General features: G+C 64.6%; 2 protein-coding genes across 2 annotated transcripts in view; both read left to right on the top strand.

The window, feature by feature from the left end:
• The window catches only part of CCDC134 (coiled-coil domain containing 134), a 12764-nt gene extending 1897 nt beyond the window's left edge, over nucleotides 1–10867 (top strand). The window contains exons 3-7 of the mRNA XM_004675624.2: nucleotides 514–635; nucleotides 777–861; nucleotides 1720–1901; nucleotides 2135–2206; nucleotides 7620–10867. Coding sequence (XP_004675681.1) covers nucleotides 514–635; nucleotides 777–861; nucleotides 1720–1901; nucleotides 2135–2206; nucleotides 7620–7745 — 587 coding nt within the window. The 3' untranslated portion in view covers nucleotides 7746–10867. The remainder of the gene's footprint in view (nucleotides 1–513; nucleotides 636–776; nucleotides 862–1719; nucleotides 1902–2134; nucleotides 2207–7619) is intronic.
• A 1150-nt stretch (nucleotides 10868–12017) lies between these two features.
• The window catches only part of SREBF2 (sterol regulatory element binding transcription factor 2), a 36007-nt gene continuing 35720 nt past the window's right edge, over nucleotides 12018–12304 (top strand). The window contains exon 1 of the mRNA XM_012735111.1: nucleotides 12018–12252. Coding sequence (XP_012590565.1) covers nucleotides 12165–12252 — 88 coding nt within the window. The 5' untranslated portion in view covers nucleotides 12018–12164. The remainder of the gene's footprint in view (nucleotides 12253–12304) is intronic.

The raw sequence follows: 12304 nt of genomic DNA, 5'->3' as shown, positions 1-12304 counted from the left end.
TCAGTCTCTTCTGAATCTGTATGCTAAATGGAGAAGGTAAGGAATGTTTCTCAGAGCCACGAGGTCTCTTGGGATTGTTCAAGGGCTTAGCACCTTGTGAGCGAGACCCCAGATGGAGGCTTAGGCCCTGGCACACTGGACCATCCGCTCTGATGTCCTCTGATGTAACACAGGGGACGTGGGGGACACCGCTGTGGCTTTTGAACCGGGTCTTGATGCCTAGGAAGGCAGAGACGGGGGCGGGGGCGTTTGGGGGAGAAGCATCGGGGCAGAGTGTGCGTGAGTGGCGGCGTGAGGTTCTGGCGGGAGCCACAGCGAGGGGAGGGCACTCTGGTGGGCTGTGTCTGGGCCGACGACACACTGCGGGCTGCTCCCTGGCAGGCAGCCCGCTCTTTCCCTGCGAGGCCCAACCTGGGACCTCTGCGGCCCTCACGGACACGTGCTGGTCAGGACTGGACTCTGGGATGTCTGGGCAGAGTGTCCGTGGCAGCCCCTTAACCTAGTGCTGCCCAGACAAGAAGATGTTTGAGGTGAAGCGGCGGGAGCAGCTCCTGGCACTGAAGAACCTGGCACAGCTGAACGATGTCCACCAGCAGTACAAGATCCTTGACGTCATGCTCAAGGGGCTCTTTAAGGTGCGAGCGGCAGTCTTGCACCCCCTTGCACCCCCGGAGGGCAGGCGTGGGGGCCCAGGGGTTCGTAACTGAACTGCCTTCAAAGGGGCTGCGGTCAAGAGGCCAGGCTCTGCAAAGCCGCTCACCACCGGGTTCCCACAGGTGCTGGAGGACTCCCGGACAGCGCTCACCGCGGCCGACGTGCTCCCAGAGGGGCCCTTCCCCCAGGACGAGAAACTGAAAGATGGTACCTGTCTCTGGTCTCGCGCCGCCCACCCTGGGTTCTCGGCTCTCGCCTGTCCTGTCATTCCTGTTCCTGCAATGGAAGTGCCCTTGTGGCACCTTCTCAGTGGGGCCCCAGGACTGGGAGGTGTTGGGGGGGGCTGAGTCTCTGGTTGTCCCCGGTGCTGGCCGTGGAGCCCGTCTCTGGGCGCCTGGCACAGACATGCTCCTTTGCGTGGTCCTGCGTGGGGCGGGGAAGGGCTGGGGGAGTTTCTGCCCACAACCCCAGCCGCCCTATCTTTCCCGCCACCCTGGCCCATCTCGGGGAGAAGGCAAGGGGTACTCCCTCATAAGGGAGGAAATCTGAGGTGATGGAAGGGACTGGCCAGCGGGGCGGGTCCGCGCTCTTGCTGCAGGGCCTATAAACCCTGACACACTTTTTAAACCAGACGAGGCACACAGACAAGTAAGGGGAAAACGGTCTATGTCCCTCCTCCGCCTTCCAGAATTTCTCGCCTCCCCTCCGCACTGACTGCTACCAGTGAATGATCCAGGGTCTTAGGTGGTGCTGCTGTGTCACCCAGGAGGGCCGCACTTCCTCCCTTCCCAGGACAAGCGGCTCTCCCAGCTTGTACCTGGTCACTGAGCCAGCTCCTGTGTTCCTGGAGGTCCCGGGGTCTCTGCCCCACTTGTCTCAGTCCCAACCCGGCACGCATATCTCACGCTTGGCACGCCCCGTTCCTGTGGGGAGCTGCTGTGGGTCGCGGGCAGGCATGGAGGCTGCCGGGGAGCAGGCTTGGGGGGCCTCTGTTCTGGGCTGGCCAGGCAGCAGCCGGGGGGTGGGGTGGGGAAGGCGCCTGCTCATCAGCTCCCACCCCGCCAGCTTTCTCCCAGGTGGTGGAGAACACGGCCTTCTTCGGTGACGTGGTGCTGCGCTTCCCGAGGATTGTGCACCACTATTTCGACCACAATTCCAACTGGAACCTCCTCATCCGTTGGGGCATCAGTTTTTGCAACCAGTCTGGCGTCTTTGACCAGGGGGCCCACGCGCCCATCCTCAGCCTGGTAAGGACTGAGCTGGAGAGGCCGGGACTGTGTCCACCATCACTTGAGCATCAGCCGTTGGGCAGCTGTTTTCTGTGCAAAACCTGGACCTGAGTCCAGGTCTAAGACTTCTGTGCTGACTGGAGTCCCCTGGGGTCATCTCCTGCCTCCCGTGTGCCAGGATGGCGGGGTGACCTTGGGCTGAGCAGGAGGCCAGAGAAGGCAGAGGGTGACTCACTTGTCCTCACCCACAGATGGCCCAGGAGCTGGGGATCAGCGAGAAAGACTCCGACTTCCAGAACCCCTTTAAAGTAGACCACGCCGAGGTGAGCAGTGGGGCCTGTGACCTTGTCTGCTTTGCCTCTGCTGGCCCTAGTGTGGCAGGGGCTGCAGGTCTGGGGAGCCAGACGCGCCCGGGTCTGGGGCCAGGAACATCCCGCACTCGGGGGGCCTGCTATGGCTTAGCAGAGCAGGTGGTGCAGACCCCAGTGAAGGGGGCCGGTGAGAGACTGAAGGTCCCTATAAGGTGAAGGCCAGCCCACTGCCCTCAGCTGAGGCCCCGGCGGGCTGCGCTTGCCCATCCTGCACCTGCTCTCACCTCAGATGGGGGCCGGAGGCCACGGTGGAGGAGGCGGGGGGGACCGTGAGGTAGCAGGAGGAAGGGGTCAGAGATGGCGCGCCGAGGCCAGAGGGGCTGGACAGAGGGTGGAGGTCTGGACTGGCCGTCAGACTAGCCCTGCTCTGGGAGGACTGTGCCCTGTGGGGGCTGCCAAGCTGGCCTGCTGGCTCACAGGCGCCAGCAGAGCAGACATCAGACTTCACTACAGCAGAAGCCATGTCGTCTCGTGGGTGCCCTGCTCCCCGGCCCTGGGGGACAGGCGCTGTGCACGCAGTGGGTTGGCATCGCAGGAGGAACTTGAGAGGGGCTTGGGTATCCATTTTTAGGAATGCAAACCTGCTTCCTATCGCCTTTGGGGGTGAGGCCACTGTATCTTTCAGGGTAGCTCTCTGCAAACACGACCAGCAGAAGCTGCCCGAGTAGAGTGGCCAGGGAGGTTCTTGGTGAGGACGCCCAGGCGTTAGGCCTCCCCCACAGCCTCTCCGCTTACCTCAGATTTCCACATAAACGTGTTATTCGGACTGATCAGCCCCGCCTGTGGCGGCCGGGGCCAGGTTTGCTCCATTTGTCTCACTGCCTCGTGCAGGATGAGGCCAGCGGCAGCCTTGCACTGAGCGAGATCCCGGGAGACCGGCAGGTCTTAGTGCAGAGAATCGGGTTAGAGGCCAAGGCCAGCCCACTCCCACCCACGGGAGCTTCAGACTCACCGCCAGACCCAGCCCTGATGCCACTGCAGTGGTCGGGTAGTTGACAGCCCCCCGCGGTCCTGCTTGCCGTGGAGAGGCGGCCGCAGCCCTCTGCCCACGTGTTACCTGGGCTCGGGTCTCCGTGACGTTGTTTGGCTGAGCCGGGGCCCTGTCCCTGGGGCGTAGGCCTCCGTTGTCCTTCATGGCACGACCCCAGACTGCTGGGGCGGGGGGAGCCGATGGACTGGTAACTGTCCCGTTGAAATGAGGCCTGTGGTCTGGCCAGGGCCACTGCCAGAGCCGCCCCCACGCGCCAGCCACAGCAGAATAGCTCAGCACTCGCCGTGCCCGGGCTCGGTGTCTGATCGTGGGCTCGAGTACGGGGCACCCAACAGCTGGCCAGTGTCCGCTGCCCAGTCACTCGACTTGGGCCGTTGCTGGGAGGTTTTGCCAAGTAGCGGTACCGGACGGAAGGGGTAAGAGGATTAGTTGTTCCCGCGCTTCCTGGGATCTGAGGCGTTTCCTCTCTGGCTGACGGGATTATTGTTGCAAAATTAGGGTGTCACATCCCAGGATCTGTACTTTCGCTTTCCTCCAGCCTCCCTGGTCCTCACCTGCAGCTCCCCATCCAGAAGGGCCCTTCCATGGCGCGTGCAGACGCCACACGGCTGCCTTCTCGGCGCCCCGCGAGCTCAGCCACCTGGTCAGTCCCGAGGGCCTCGTGCCACGGTGTCCAGCCCTGGACCCCGGTAGTCAGCCAGTCCTGTGCGCCGGTGCGTTTGGGGGCCGGGCCTTGGTCAGCATTTTGGTGCTGGTCGGTGTCATCAGAACTAGGCCACGCTGTGGGCATCTAAACGAGTGGCCCGGCCTGTCCATCGTCAGTCACAACGGTGACCCCACCTTTGATCTGTCGCTGTTGCCTTCCAGCAGTGACCGGGCGCTGGGGCCGCCACGCCAGCCAGGGAGACGGCGAGGGAGCTGTCTGCGCCGCGGCAGCTTTCCACCCGTGTGGTCCGACTGGGCTCCCAGGAGTCAGTCCCCCAGGCGGCCGCTGGGCTGGCTGGCTGCCACCCTTCGACGCTTGAGTCAGGGGTCCCTAGGAGGCCTCTCGGCTGGGACTTACTTCAGTGCAGCAGGCAGGGCCCGAGCGGCCGAGGGCCGAGGGCAGGGAGCCGGGCACACGCCCCTCCCAGCGGAGCACACGGACCCTAGAAGCTTGGGCCGGCTTGTAGGAAGTGCCACCCGTCGGGGGCTCCTTAGAGACTCAGGCCTGGGGCTCCCGCTGAGGCTGGTGTTGGCACCCCGGCTGGTCCAGAGGGCAGTGGGCGCTCAGCACGAGCCACGCCGCCCCTCCAAGCAGCCGAGGCGCACTGAGGGCCCGTCGCTGGGCCGGCGGGAGTCCTCCCCAGTCCGGTCCTCAGCCTGAGGGCTGGGGAGTCCGAGGGGGCCCTCTGGACCCAGGGCCCTGTGAGCCCCTGATTTTGCTTCAGGTGGCACCAGGGCGGTGCTTTTCCCACCAGAGTAGCTGCCAGCCCTTCCTGTGGCGCTGAGGTGGTGCCCCAGTGTTTCCTGACTCCAATACCGGACGTGAGAAGGCAGGGCCAGGCGGGCTGAAGGTGCCCAGCGAAGGCGCCACACCGGCGCTGGTCACTGTGGCGCTGGCCCTTGCTCTGCAGGTCACCCGGCGGGGCCGGGCACCCAGGGAGTGAGTCTGGGTGTCGCACTCTTGACAGACTCGGGGCCGCTGCTCCAGGGCTGGGGCCCGCGTTTGGTCTCCAGCGTGGGCCGGTCTCCAGCAGGCCTGGGGCTCCCTGAGTCCCCGGCCGCCCTCTGTGTCGGTCTGGTCTAGAGGCTCCTGCTTCTTGGGTGCCCTGCCTGGTGCCCAGCCCAGAGGCAGCCCGACTTTAGGGAGCAAAGGGGTGGGGAGCTCTCCACTTGAGACTTTAAAGACCTGAAAGAAGGGAGGGAGCCAGCTGTGGGTTCAGGGGAAGAATATTCCAGGCTAAAGGAGCGGCAAGCACAAAGGTTCTGTGTGGGAAGCGCATTGAGGGTGGGGAACTGAGGAGTGAGGCCAGAGCAGTAGCCAGAGCCAAGGCAAAAGGCTGGATTTCAGGATGGGAGGGAGGCAGGGGCTTGGGGGGGGGCCCTGTGGGCTCCCTGGAGAGGACAGCCTGCTCACCTGTTGATAAGGTGGGGGCAGGGACACCAGCCCCCGGCCTGGCCGCTTGCCTGGGAGGGCGGTGGGCCTCTGCTTGCCTGGGAGGGCGGTGGGCAGAGGCCGTGGGTGGGTGGGTGTGGGAGGGCGCCTGTGGAAGCTGCCTCCCCCGCCTTCCCTTCCCACGAGGCCAGGCGGAAGCAAGGTCTGGTATGCGGCAGGCTAGTGAAGAGGTATGCGGGGTGGGGGAGTGCCCTGGGATGCTCCTGGGTTGCCAGGCCCCTGAAGGGCGCGCCCAGATTGGCGCAACCTGCTTGATTCTTTGTAGCAGTTTCGGCCATAAGGATGGAGTGAGCAGCCTGGGTTTGGCCAGGCTCTGTCTGAGGTCTGCGTGTCGTGGCTAGGAGTGCGCTCAGTGATGGGCTGACGGACCCTGCACAGGCCATGGGAAGCCTCCGGGCTAAGGGGTCAGGGCCACAGGGGGTGTCTGCGCTCCTTGGGGTGAGGCCTGTGGCAGGAGCAGGCAGAGCACGGTGGAGGGCTTTGCTGGAAGCAGTCAGGCACCTTGTAAGCCCATCCAGAAGTGAGGGGCTCTTTGCTGCCCCTTATGGGGGTGACACCCCGCAGACTTCCCGAAGGGTAGCCGGAGGCCAGGCTGGAAGATGAGAAGGCAGGAGCCAGGCGTAGGGGAAGGGAGCAGAGAAGGGCAGTTTCTCTGCCCCAGCTTGGCTGGCGCCCTCGGTGGGCAGGGCCAGCCTCTCCGGGCTTCCTGACTTCCCTGCCAGAGCCGAGGGCTTGGGGTCTGCCCACTCCTTTCCCTCTCCCCAGAGGGCCAGAACCAGCCTGCAGGGGTGGGAGGCAGCCTCTGGTCGAGCAAACACAGGCCCGGGGCCTAGTCCCCCTGGGGCTCCTGCTTGCTGTGTGAGCTGAACAGTCACTCACCCTTTCGGGGCCTCACGTCTGGCGTGTCACCCCACTTCCCAGTTACCACAGGGGATGCGCCTATTTTCTTCTCTCTTCAGCAGATGTCTGTGAAACTTGCTAGGAGTAAACAGGCATATCTCCCTAAGCGGGAGCCACTGTCTCTCGGATCTCGGTGGTGGTATTCTCCACTTGAGAAACCTGTCCAGAGTGTACTGCAGGTCGGGCAGGGCGGCGCCTGGCTCAGTGGGCCTCGGGCAGGGACGTGAGTGGGTGTCGGCTGGCCGTGAGGGAGAAGCTCCAAGGAGCAAGCAGGGCAGTTCCGGCCGGGAATCAGGGCCGGGACAGCTGAGCTGGAGCTAACGAGGGAGCTGGCTGGACGGGCCTGGGCCGCAGCCTGCAGCTCGCAAGCCAGACAGGAGCGGAGGGAGAGATGGTGAGCAGGCGCGGGTCAGCCTGTGCAGTGGGAGGCTGGGAAGCTGGGAAGCGCTAAGCCACACCTGTATTCTGAAGAGAGCCGGGCTTGAGGTGGCCCGGGGGGTGTGGAGACCTCTGGGAGAGAAGGGGTGGGGCGGTGGGCGGGTGCCAGGTGTTGGCTGGAGGGGCAGGAGAGCAGCCGCTCTAGAGGGCCTCCAGGCCAGAATGCGCAGGCTTTGCTCACGGCTCAGCATGGTGGGCAGGGGTGCTGGGCAGGCCCTGGCTTTCTACCCTGCTCGCCTAGCCTGGGGTGTGGGCAGCCAGCGTGCTCATCAGGACGATGACAGGGTCTGGGTTTGGGGAGACAGGTCCATGCCAAGGTAAGGACATCTAGTGCAAGACCACGTAGGCATCTAGATCTGGAGGTGCAAACCGGGGGTGCCTGCTCACGTAGGTGTCACAGAAACCCTGGGTTTGGGTGGGCTGATCTGGGGCGAGCAGGGGGCTGGGGCTGCCCTTGAAGGCGCCTGTCAGAGCCCTCCTGCCCGCACTCCCTCCTCACTGGCACCACCAGCCGCCCGCTGGGGAGGCTGAGCCGGGGCGCCGTCCTCCTCCCTCGCGCTGCCTTTCCCGGCTCTGCCAGGTTGGCGTCTGGCCCCTCTGCCCCGTGTGTGCTGCCTGTCACGGGGCTGGGGCGCTCACAGGTCTCAGGCCAGCCTTTCTTGAGCGCCCAGCCCCTCACCCGAGGGGAGTCTGCTGTGGTTCTCTGAGGGCCCGGGCCTGTGCCCGGAACACTGTTTGCAAGCTCCTGCTTACCCTTCAAGGCAGCCGTTTCCCCAGCCACCCCTGGGGCCCCCTGAGGGCAGGCCCCGTCTCAGCAGCCTGCCTGCTGGCCAGCAGCCTGGCTCGCCCTAAACCAGACCACTCTGCTCTTCCCTCAGCTCATTTCCAGCACCGACCCTTTCCAGAAGGCCCTGAGGGAAGAGGAGAAACGCAGGAAGAAAGAGGAGAGGCGGAAAGAGATCCGGAAAGGCCCACGCATCTCGAGATCCCAGTCTGAGTTATAGCCTGGGGCAGCTCAAGGGCCAGGAGGCGGCAGGGCCTGGGTGCCACCGGTGCTGCCAGGTGCCTGTGAGTCGGCCTGGGGACCGACGCTGAGCTTCCCCCGCCGCACGACTCAGCCCCAGCTGAAGGGCCTGAGCCCGGAGGGCCAGATTTCCTCCAGGGGGGCCTCCTGGCCTGGGGCTGTCGGGGCCTTGAGGACACTGTGCTGCCGAGCTACCCTGAGGCGGTGTTGGGAGGCAGGAGGGGTGGGGCTGGGCCCTTCCGGAGGGTGAGGGCCGCTGGCCAGCTGGCTGCCACCCTTCTTGGGGAGGCCACAGAGCCAGACTCGGCAGTGGGGGGTGCCACATCTGCGCCGGCCCGGCCGGGTCGCACACTGCCAGGCCTCCAGCGCCAGTGCCCCGCAGAGGCACAATAAAGGCCATCGAAGCGTCCGGGCCCGCTGAGACTGGTTGGGGTCCCAGGGAGCTCTGAGTCCCTTCAGGAGCTTGGGTTGCACCAGTGACCCTCAGACGTGTAGAGACCAAGAGGCTCTTGCCCTTTAGGGGCGCCCCAGGCACTCATGAGGCAGGAAAAGTGGGGTCTGTTTCAGGCTTCTCACTGCCCAGCACCGTCCTGACAAAGGGTCAGTGTTAGGAAGGCGAGGGGGAGTCCCAGAGCCCCAGGAGGTGGTTAGCCCAAGCAGTGTGGTCACCCGGCACCGCAGGGGCTCTCGCAGGCAGATGTTTCTCTTACGCAAGCCAGTGGTCCCCCTGAGACCGAGGGGCGCAGAGAGGCAGTTAGCCATGCCGCGGAGTGGGCCGGGCAGAGCGACGCGAGCTCTGTCTGGGTACCTGGGCTGTCCTGAGCAGCCCGGAGAAGCGTCCACTTGTGTTCGTTGCGGCAGCTCCGGGTCCTGAGCCAGTGAGCGGGGCCTGGGCCACTCCTGGATGCTGCAGAGGCTGCCCCAGCAGGCGGCCGCCCTGGTGGCGATGCCTGCTCTCTGGCCCTCGCCAAGCGGGAGCTGCCTCTCAGCAGGGCGGAGACACACGCCGCTGCAAGCCCCCGCCCCACCCCAGTAGGAGCCGAGTCTCCCCTGCAGACTCGCTGCATCGCAGCCTTCCCTGTGCGGTGGCTTCCTGCGGCCGGCCGAGCCCCTGCGCCCTGCGCAGCCCTAAGCTGGCTCTGAGGCCGGGCGCTGCCTGACAGCTGCCTTTCTCCCACCGCTCTTCCTTTGTCCCTACAGCTGTGAGCCCCCCCCCCCAGGTGTGCGCAGCAGGTGGGCTGCTCTTACCTGTCCTCACCTCTGTGGCCGGGGAGGGGGGCACCCCTAGCTGGCTCCTTTGTCTTCACTTTCAGCCTCTTTCCACCCTGGCTGACTCTGCTCCTGCCCTCATGGGCCCAGTCGCTCTGCTCACCTTCCCTTCCGGACGCTTACTCGAGGCTTACTGTCCCCAGCCTGCCTATTCCCTGCTGCCCCGGGCTGGAAGGGACCGAGGTCCAGCCTCCTCACAGCCGGGGCTGGCTGGTGACTGAGCACCGCCAGCCAGAAGCCGAGCTGTGACGCAGGGACCAGGGCCGCTGGGAGTGGGGGTTTCCAGAGTCCAGACCCTTGCTGGGGTGTGAGGGGCGTCCTGCCGCTGCCCGGTGTTCAGTGGCGCTCCCGGCCTCTGCCCCCGGATGCCAGTGGCAGTCTTCTAGGTGGCACGAACAAAAATGTCCCCTTGTTGCCAGATGTCCTCTGGGGACAAGATGCCTAGAGATGATGTTGGCGGCTCTTGGGGATGACCTGCCGGCTTCTAGGACTATTGGCCCTGGTTCTCGGCCCCTGTCTGAGTCTGCTTTCTCTTTCCGGGTCTTCTCACCTGCCCCTTAACAGGGTTCTTTCAGCTTCGGCTCCTCTGATTTTTCGTATGGCAGTTAACGTTTTCAGACCCCAAAGCTTTGACACTTGCCCTGATGCCACCTGCCAACCAGTGTCAAGCAGTGGGGCTTATGCTTTTTGCTTAATCCTGGGGGAAGTGACAGCGAACTGAGTCCTGGCAGAGTGAGGAGGTGGGGGCAGCCCCTGGGGGTGGGGTGGAGGCCCGAAAGGGAGGGCTCGGAGATACATGTGGACGCCGGCCAGCTCCTGGAGGGGCGCGGGGGGTGCCCGTAAGTGGCGGCCATCTGAGCACCAGGCCTCGTCCAGTCCCTCCCTTTGCCGACAAAGACCCCAGGCCTGGAGGAGCAGCTTGTGCAAGGCTGCCCCCCCCATCCTGGCGAGGGCGTGGTGTGGCCGGAAGGGGTGCTGGGGCCCCCAGGGCAGAGGGCTGCAGTGTTCGCTCAGGTTGGGGCTAGCGCTGCCGTCTTTCTCCTCACTTGTCCCACCTGCATCTGTGCTCGCTGCTCTAGTGCTGTGATCCCTGGGCATGTCCAGCTGGGAACTCTGCCCATCGATTGGACCTGGTACTCTGGCGGCCCTGGGCAGGGCTCCGGGATGGGAGGGCACTGGGCCAGAGTGAGTCACGGTAGGCCAGCGGACAGTCACCCAGTGTGGGCAGCCCCACGAGGGCCACTGAGAGGCACCGTAGGAGGTGGCATGGTCCAGGCGGGGCAGCAGGCTTGGTCTCTTTCAGGGGGAGTGGTGCTGTCCACGCCAAGCCTCCTGGTGTACCCACCCCCGCCCAGGTTAGATGCTTTTACTTATTTACACATGTTCGTTATGAAAAGTGCTTTAAGCAGCACTGAAATACCAAGGAAGCAAAATCTGCGCGATACCCAACTACACCCCTAGACCTTGCTGGGTCAAGGCCACTGGCCAACCCCCCTTCTTGCCTGTGACATGAGAACGCAGACACTGCATTTTCAGTTGCAGTGTTTGGGCACACAGTGTGTGCCAGGCCTGGAGCCAGCTACTCTGCCTCAGGCCCTTGTCCATGCTATTGGGTTCCCACCGGCTGTGCCAGACCCAGTTCTCAAAAGTTTCAGCTTAAATGCCAGCCAGCATCCTTGCCGACAACCCCAGCTGCAGCCTCTCAGCCCTTTCTCTCCCTTGATGGCCTGTGGCGTTGTGTCATTTGTGTTTCACATCTTTTCCTGGCTGGACTGGATGCTGTCAGAGGGCAGGAGCCCTTTGCTTGCCAGAGATGTTCAATAAAGATCGTCAAACCAATGCACGACTCAGCCATTTAATCTTCACAACTGGGAGGGCCGTCTCCCCTTTTATAGAGAACAAACTGGCCTAGAGCACGAGCCACCTCTGCGGCCACGCAGCCGGCCTGCTCTTTTGTGTTGACCACAAAGCAGCAACTGCCTCTCTAGGTCCGCAGTAAACTTAACTCCCGTTAGTACATTGTGAAACGCTTGTCAGTAAATGCACATTTATGCCCATGACTTGCCCTGCCACGCGCTGCCCAGTGGTGTGGCCCTATTTATCCACCCAGCCCCTGCCCGACACCCCGTTTTCCGAGTCCCAGAGGACATCGCGATGAACGTCTCGAAACACACACTTCTTTGAGCACCCCTATTTTATTCTTTAGGGTAAATTCCTAGAAGTTTGCACATTTTGTTTACATCGTGACCAGCTGTATGATGCGGGAGGGAGGTGCTGGAAGGAGTGTGAGTGCTTCGGGGGGCCACCTCCGGAGGAGGCGGCGGGCTGGGCCGGGCTGGGCCGGGCTGGGCCGGGCTGGGCCGGCATGGGCAGCGTGCAGCGGCGAGCCACCGCGTGAGGGGCGCGGCGGGCCGGCAAAATGCGCCCAGCACGTGGCCGCGGCGAGCCTCGTTTTCCGCCTCTGTCGGGGGATGGGAGCACCGCGGCTGGCACGGCGCTCCGGGTGGGCGGCCAGGTTAGATCCCACCCGCTCTCCCACGCACAGGCCGGGGTTCGAGGGGGCGAGGGGAGGGGGACCGCTGGGCAGATGACGTAATGTGCTCACAACTTGCTCCGGGGGCGACCCGCAGGCGGAGGACGGGAGAGGTGGACCTGTTAACCCTTCAGTCCCCAGCCGGTGACTAGAGAACCAGCGGAGCCGACCCAACGGAAAAAGAAGCGGTTCCTTTAAGCGCAGGGAATCTGGTTGGCCTGGGGACCCGGAGGCTACGCTACGCATTCGCTACCAGGCCGCGAGAGGCGTGGCCTCTCTATGCAAATCCGAGCTGCTGATCGATGACGCGCCATCACCCCACGCGCCGCTCCTCCTGCCGATTGGCCGCCACGAACCTGGTCCCATTGACAACAAACAAGGGGGCGCGCGGCCGAGAGGCGGAGCTACAGGGCCGCGGGTGGGGGCGGGGGAATCCCGCCCCGCCCCTCCCGCGCGGCGCAAACATGGCGGCTGCTGGCACCGGCCGGTGAGGCGGTACCGGGCGGGGGCTGCTGGGTGTCATGGGCGGTGGCGGCGGTACCGCCCCCGTGTCTCCCTGAGCGGGACGGCAGGGGGGCCTCTGCGCCGAGCCGGGCGATGGACGAGAGTGGCGAGCTGGTCGGTCTGGAGACCATGGAGGCGCTCACGGAGCTGGGCGACGAGCTGACCCTGGGGGACATCGACGGTGAGTGGTGGGCGCGCGGGGCGCGCGGGGAGGAAGGGGTTACGGCGGCGCG

The sequence above is a fragment of the Condylura cristata genome, unplaced genomic scaffold, assembly GCF_000260355.1.
Source record: "Condylura cristata isolate star-nosed mole 26May11 unplaced genomic scaffold, ConCri1.0 scaffold00004, whole genome shotgun sequence".
NCBI classification, from domain to species: Eukaryota; Metazoa; Chordata; class Mammalia; order Eulipotyphla; family Talpidae; genus Condylura; species Condylura cristata.
This window is presented reverse-complemented; position numbering and strand designations above follow the sequence as displayed.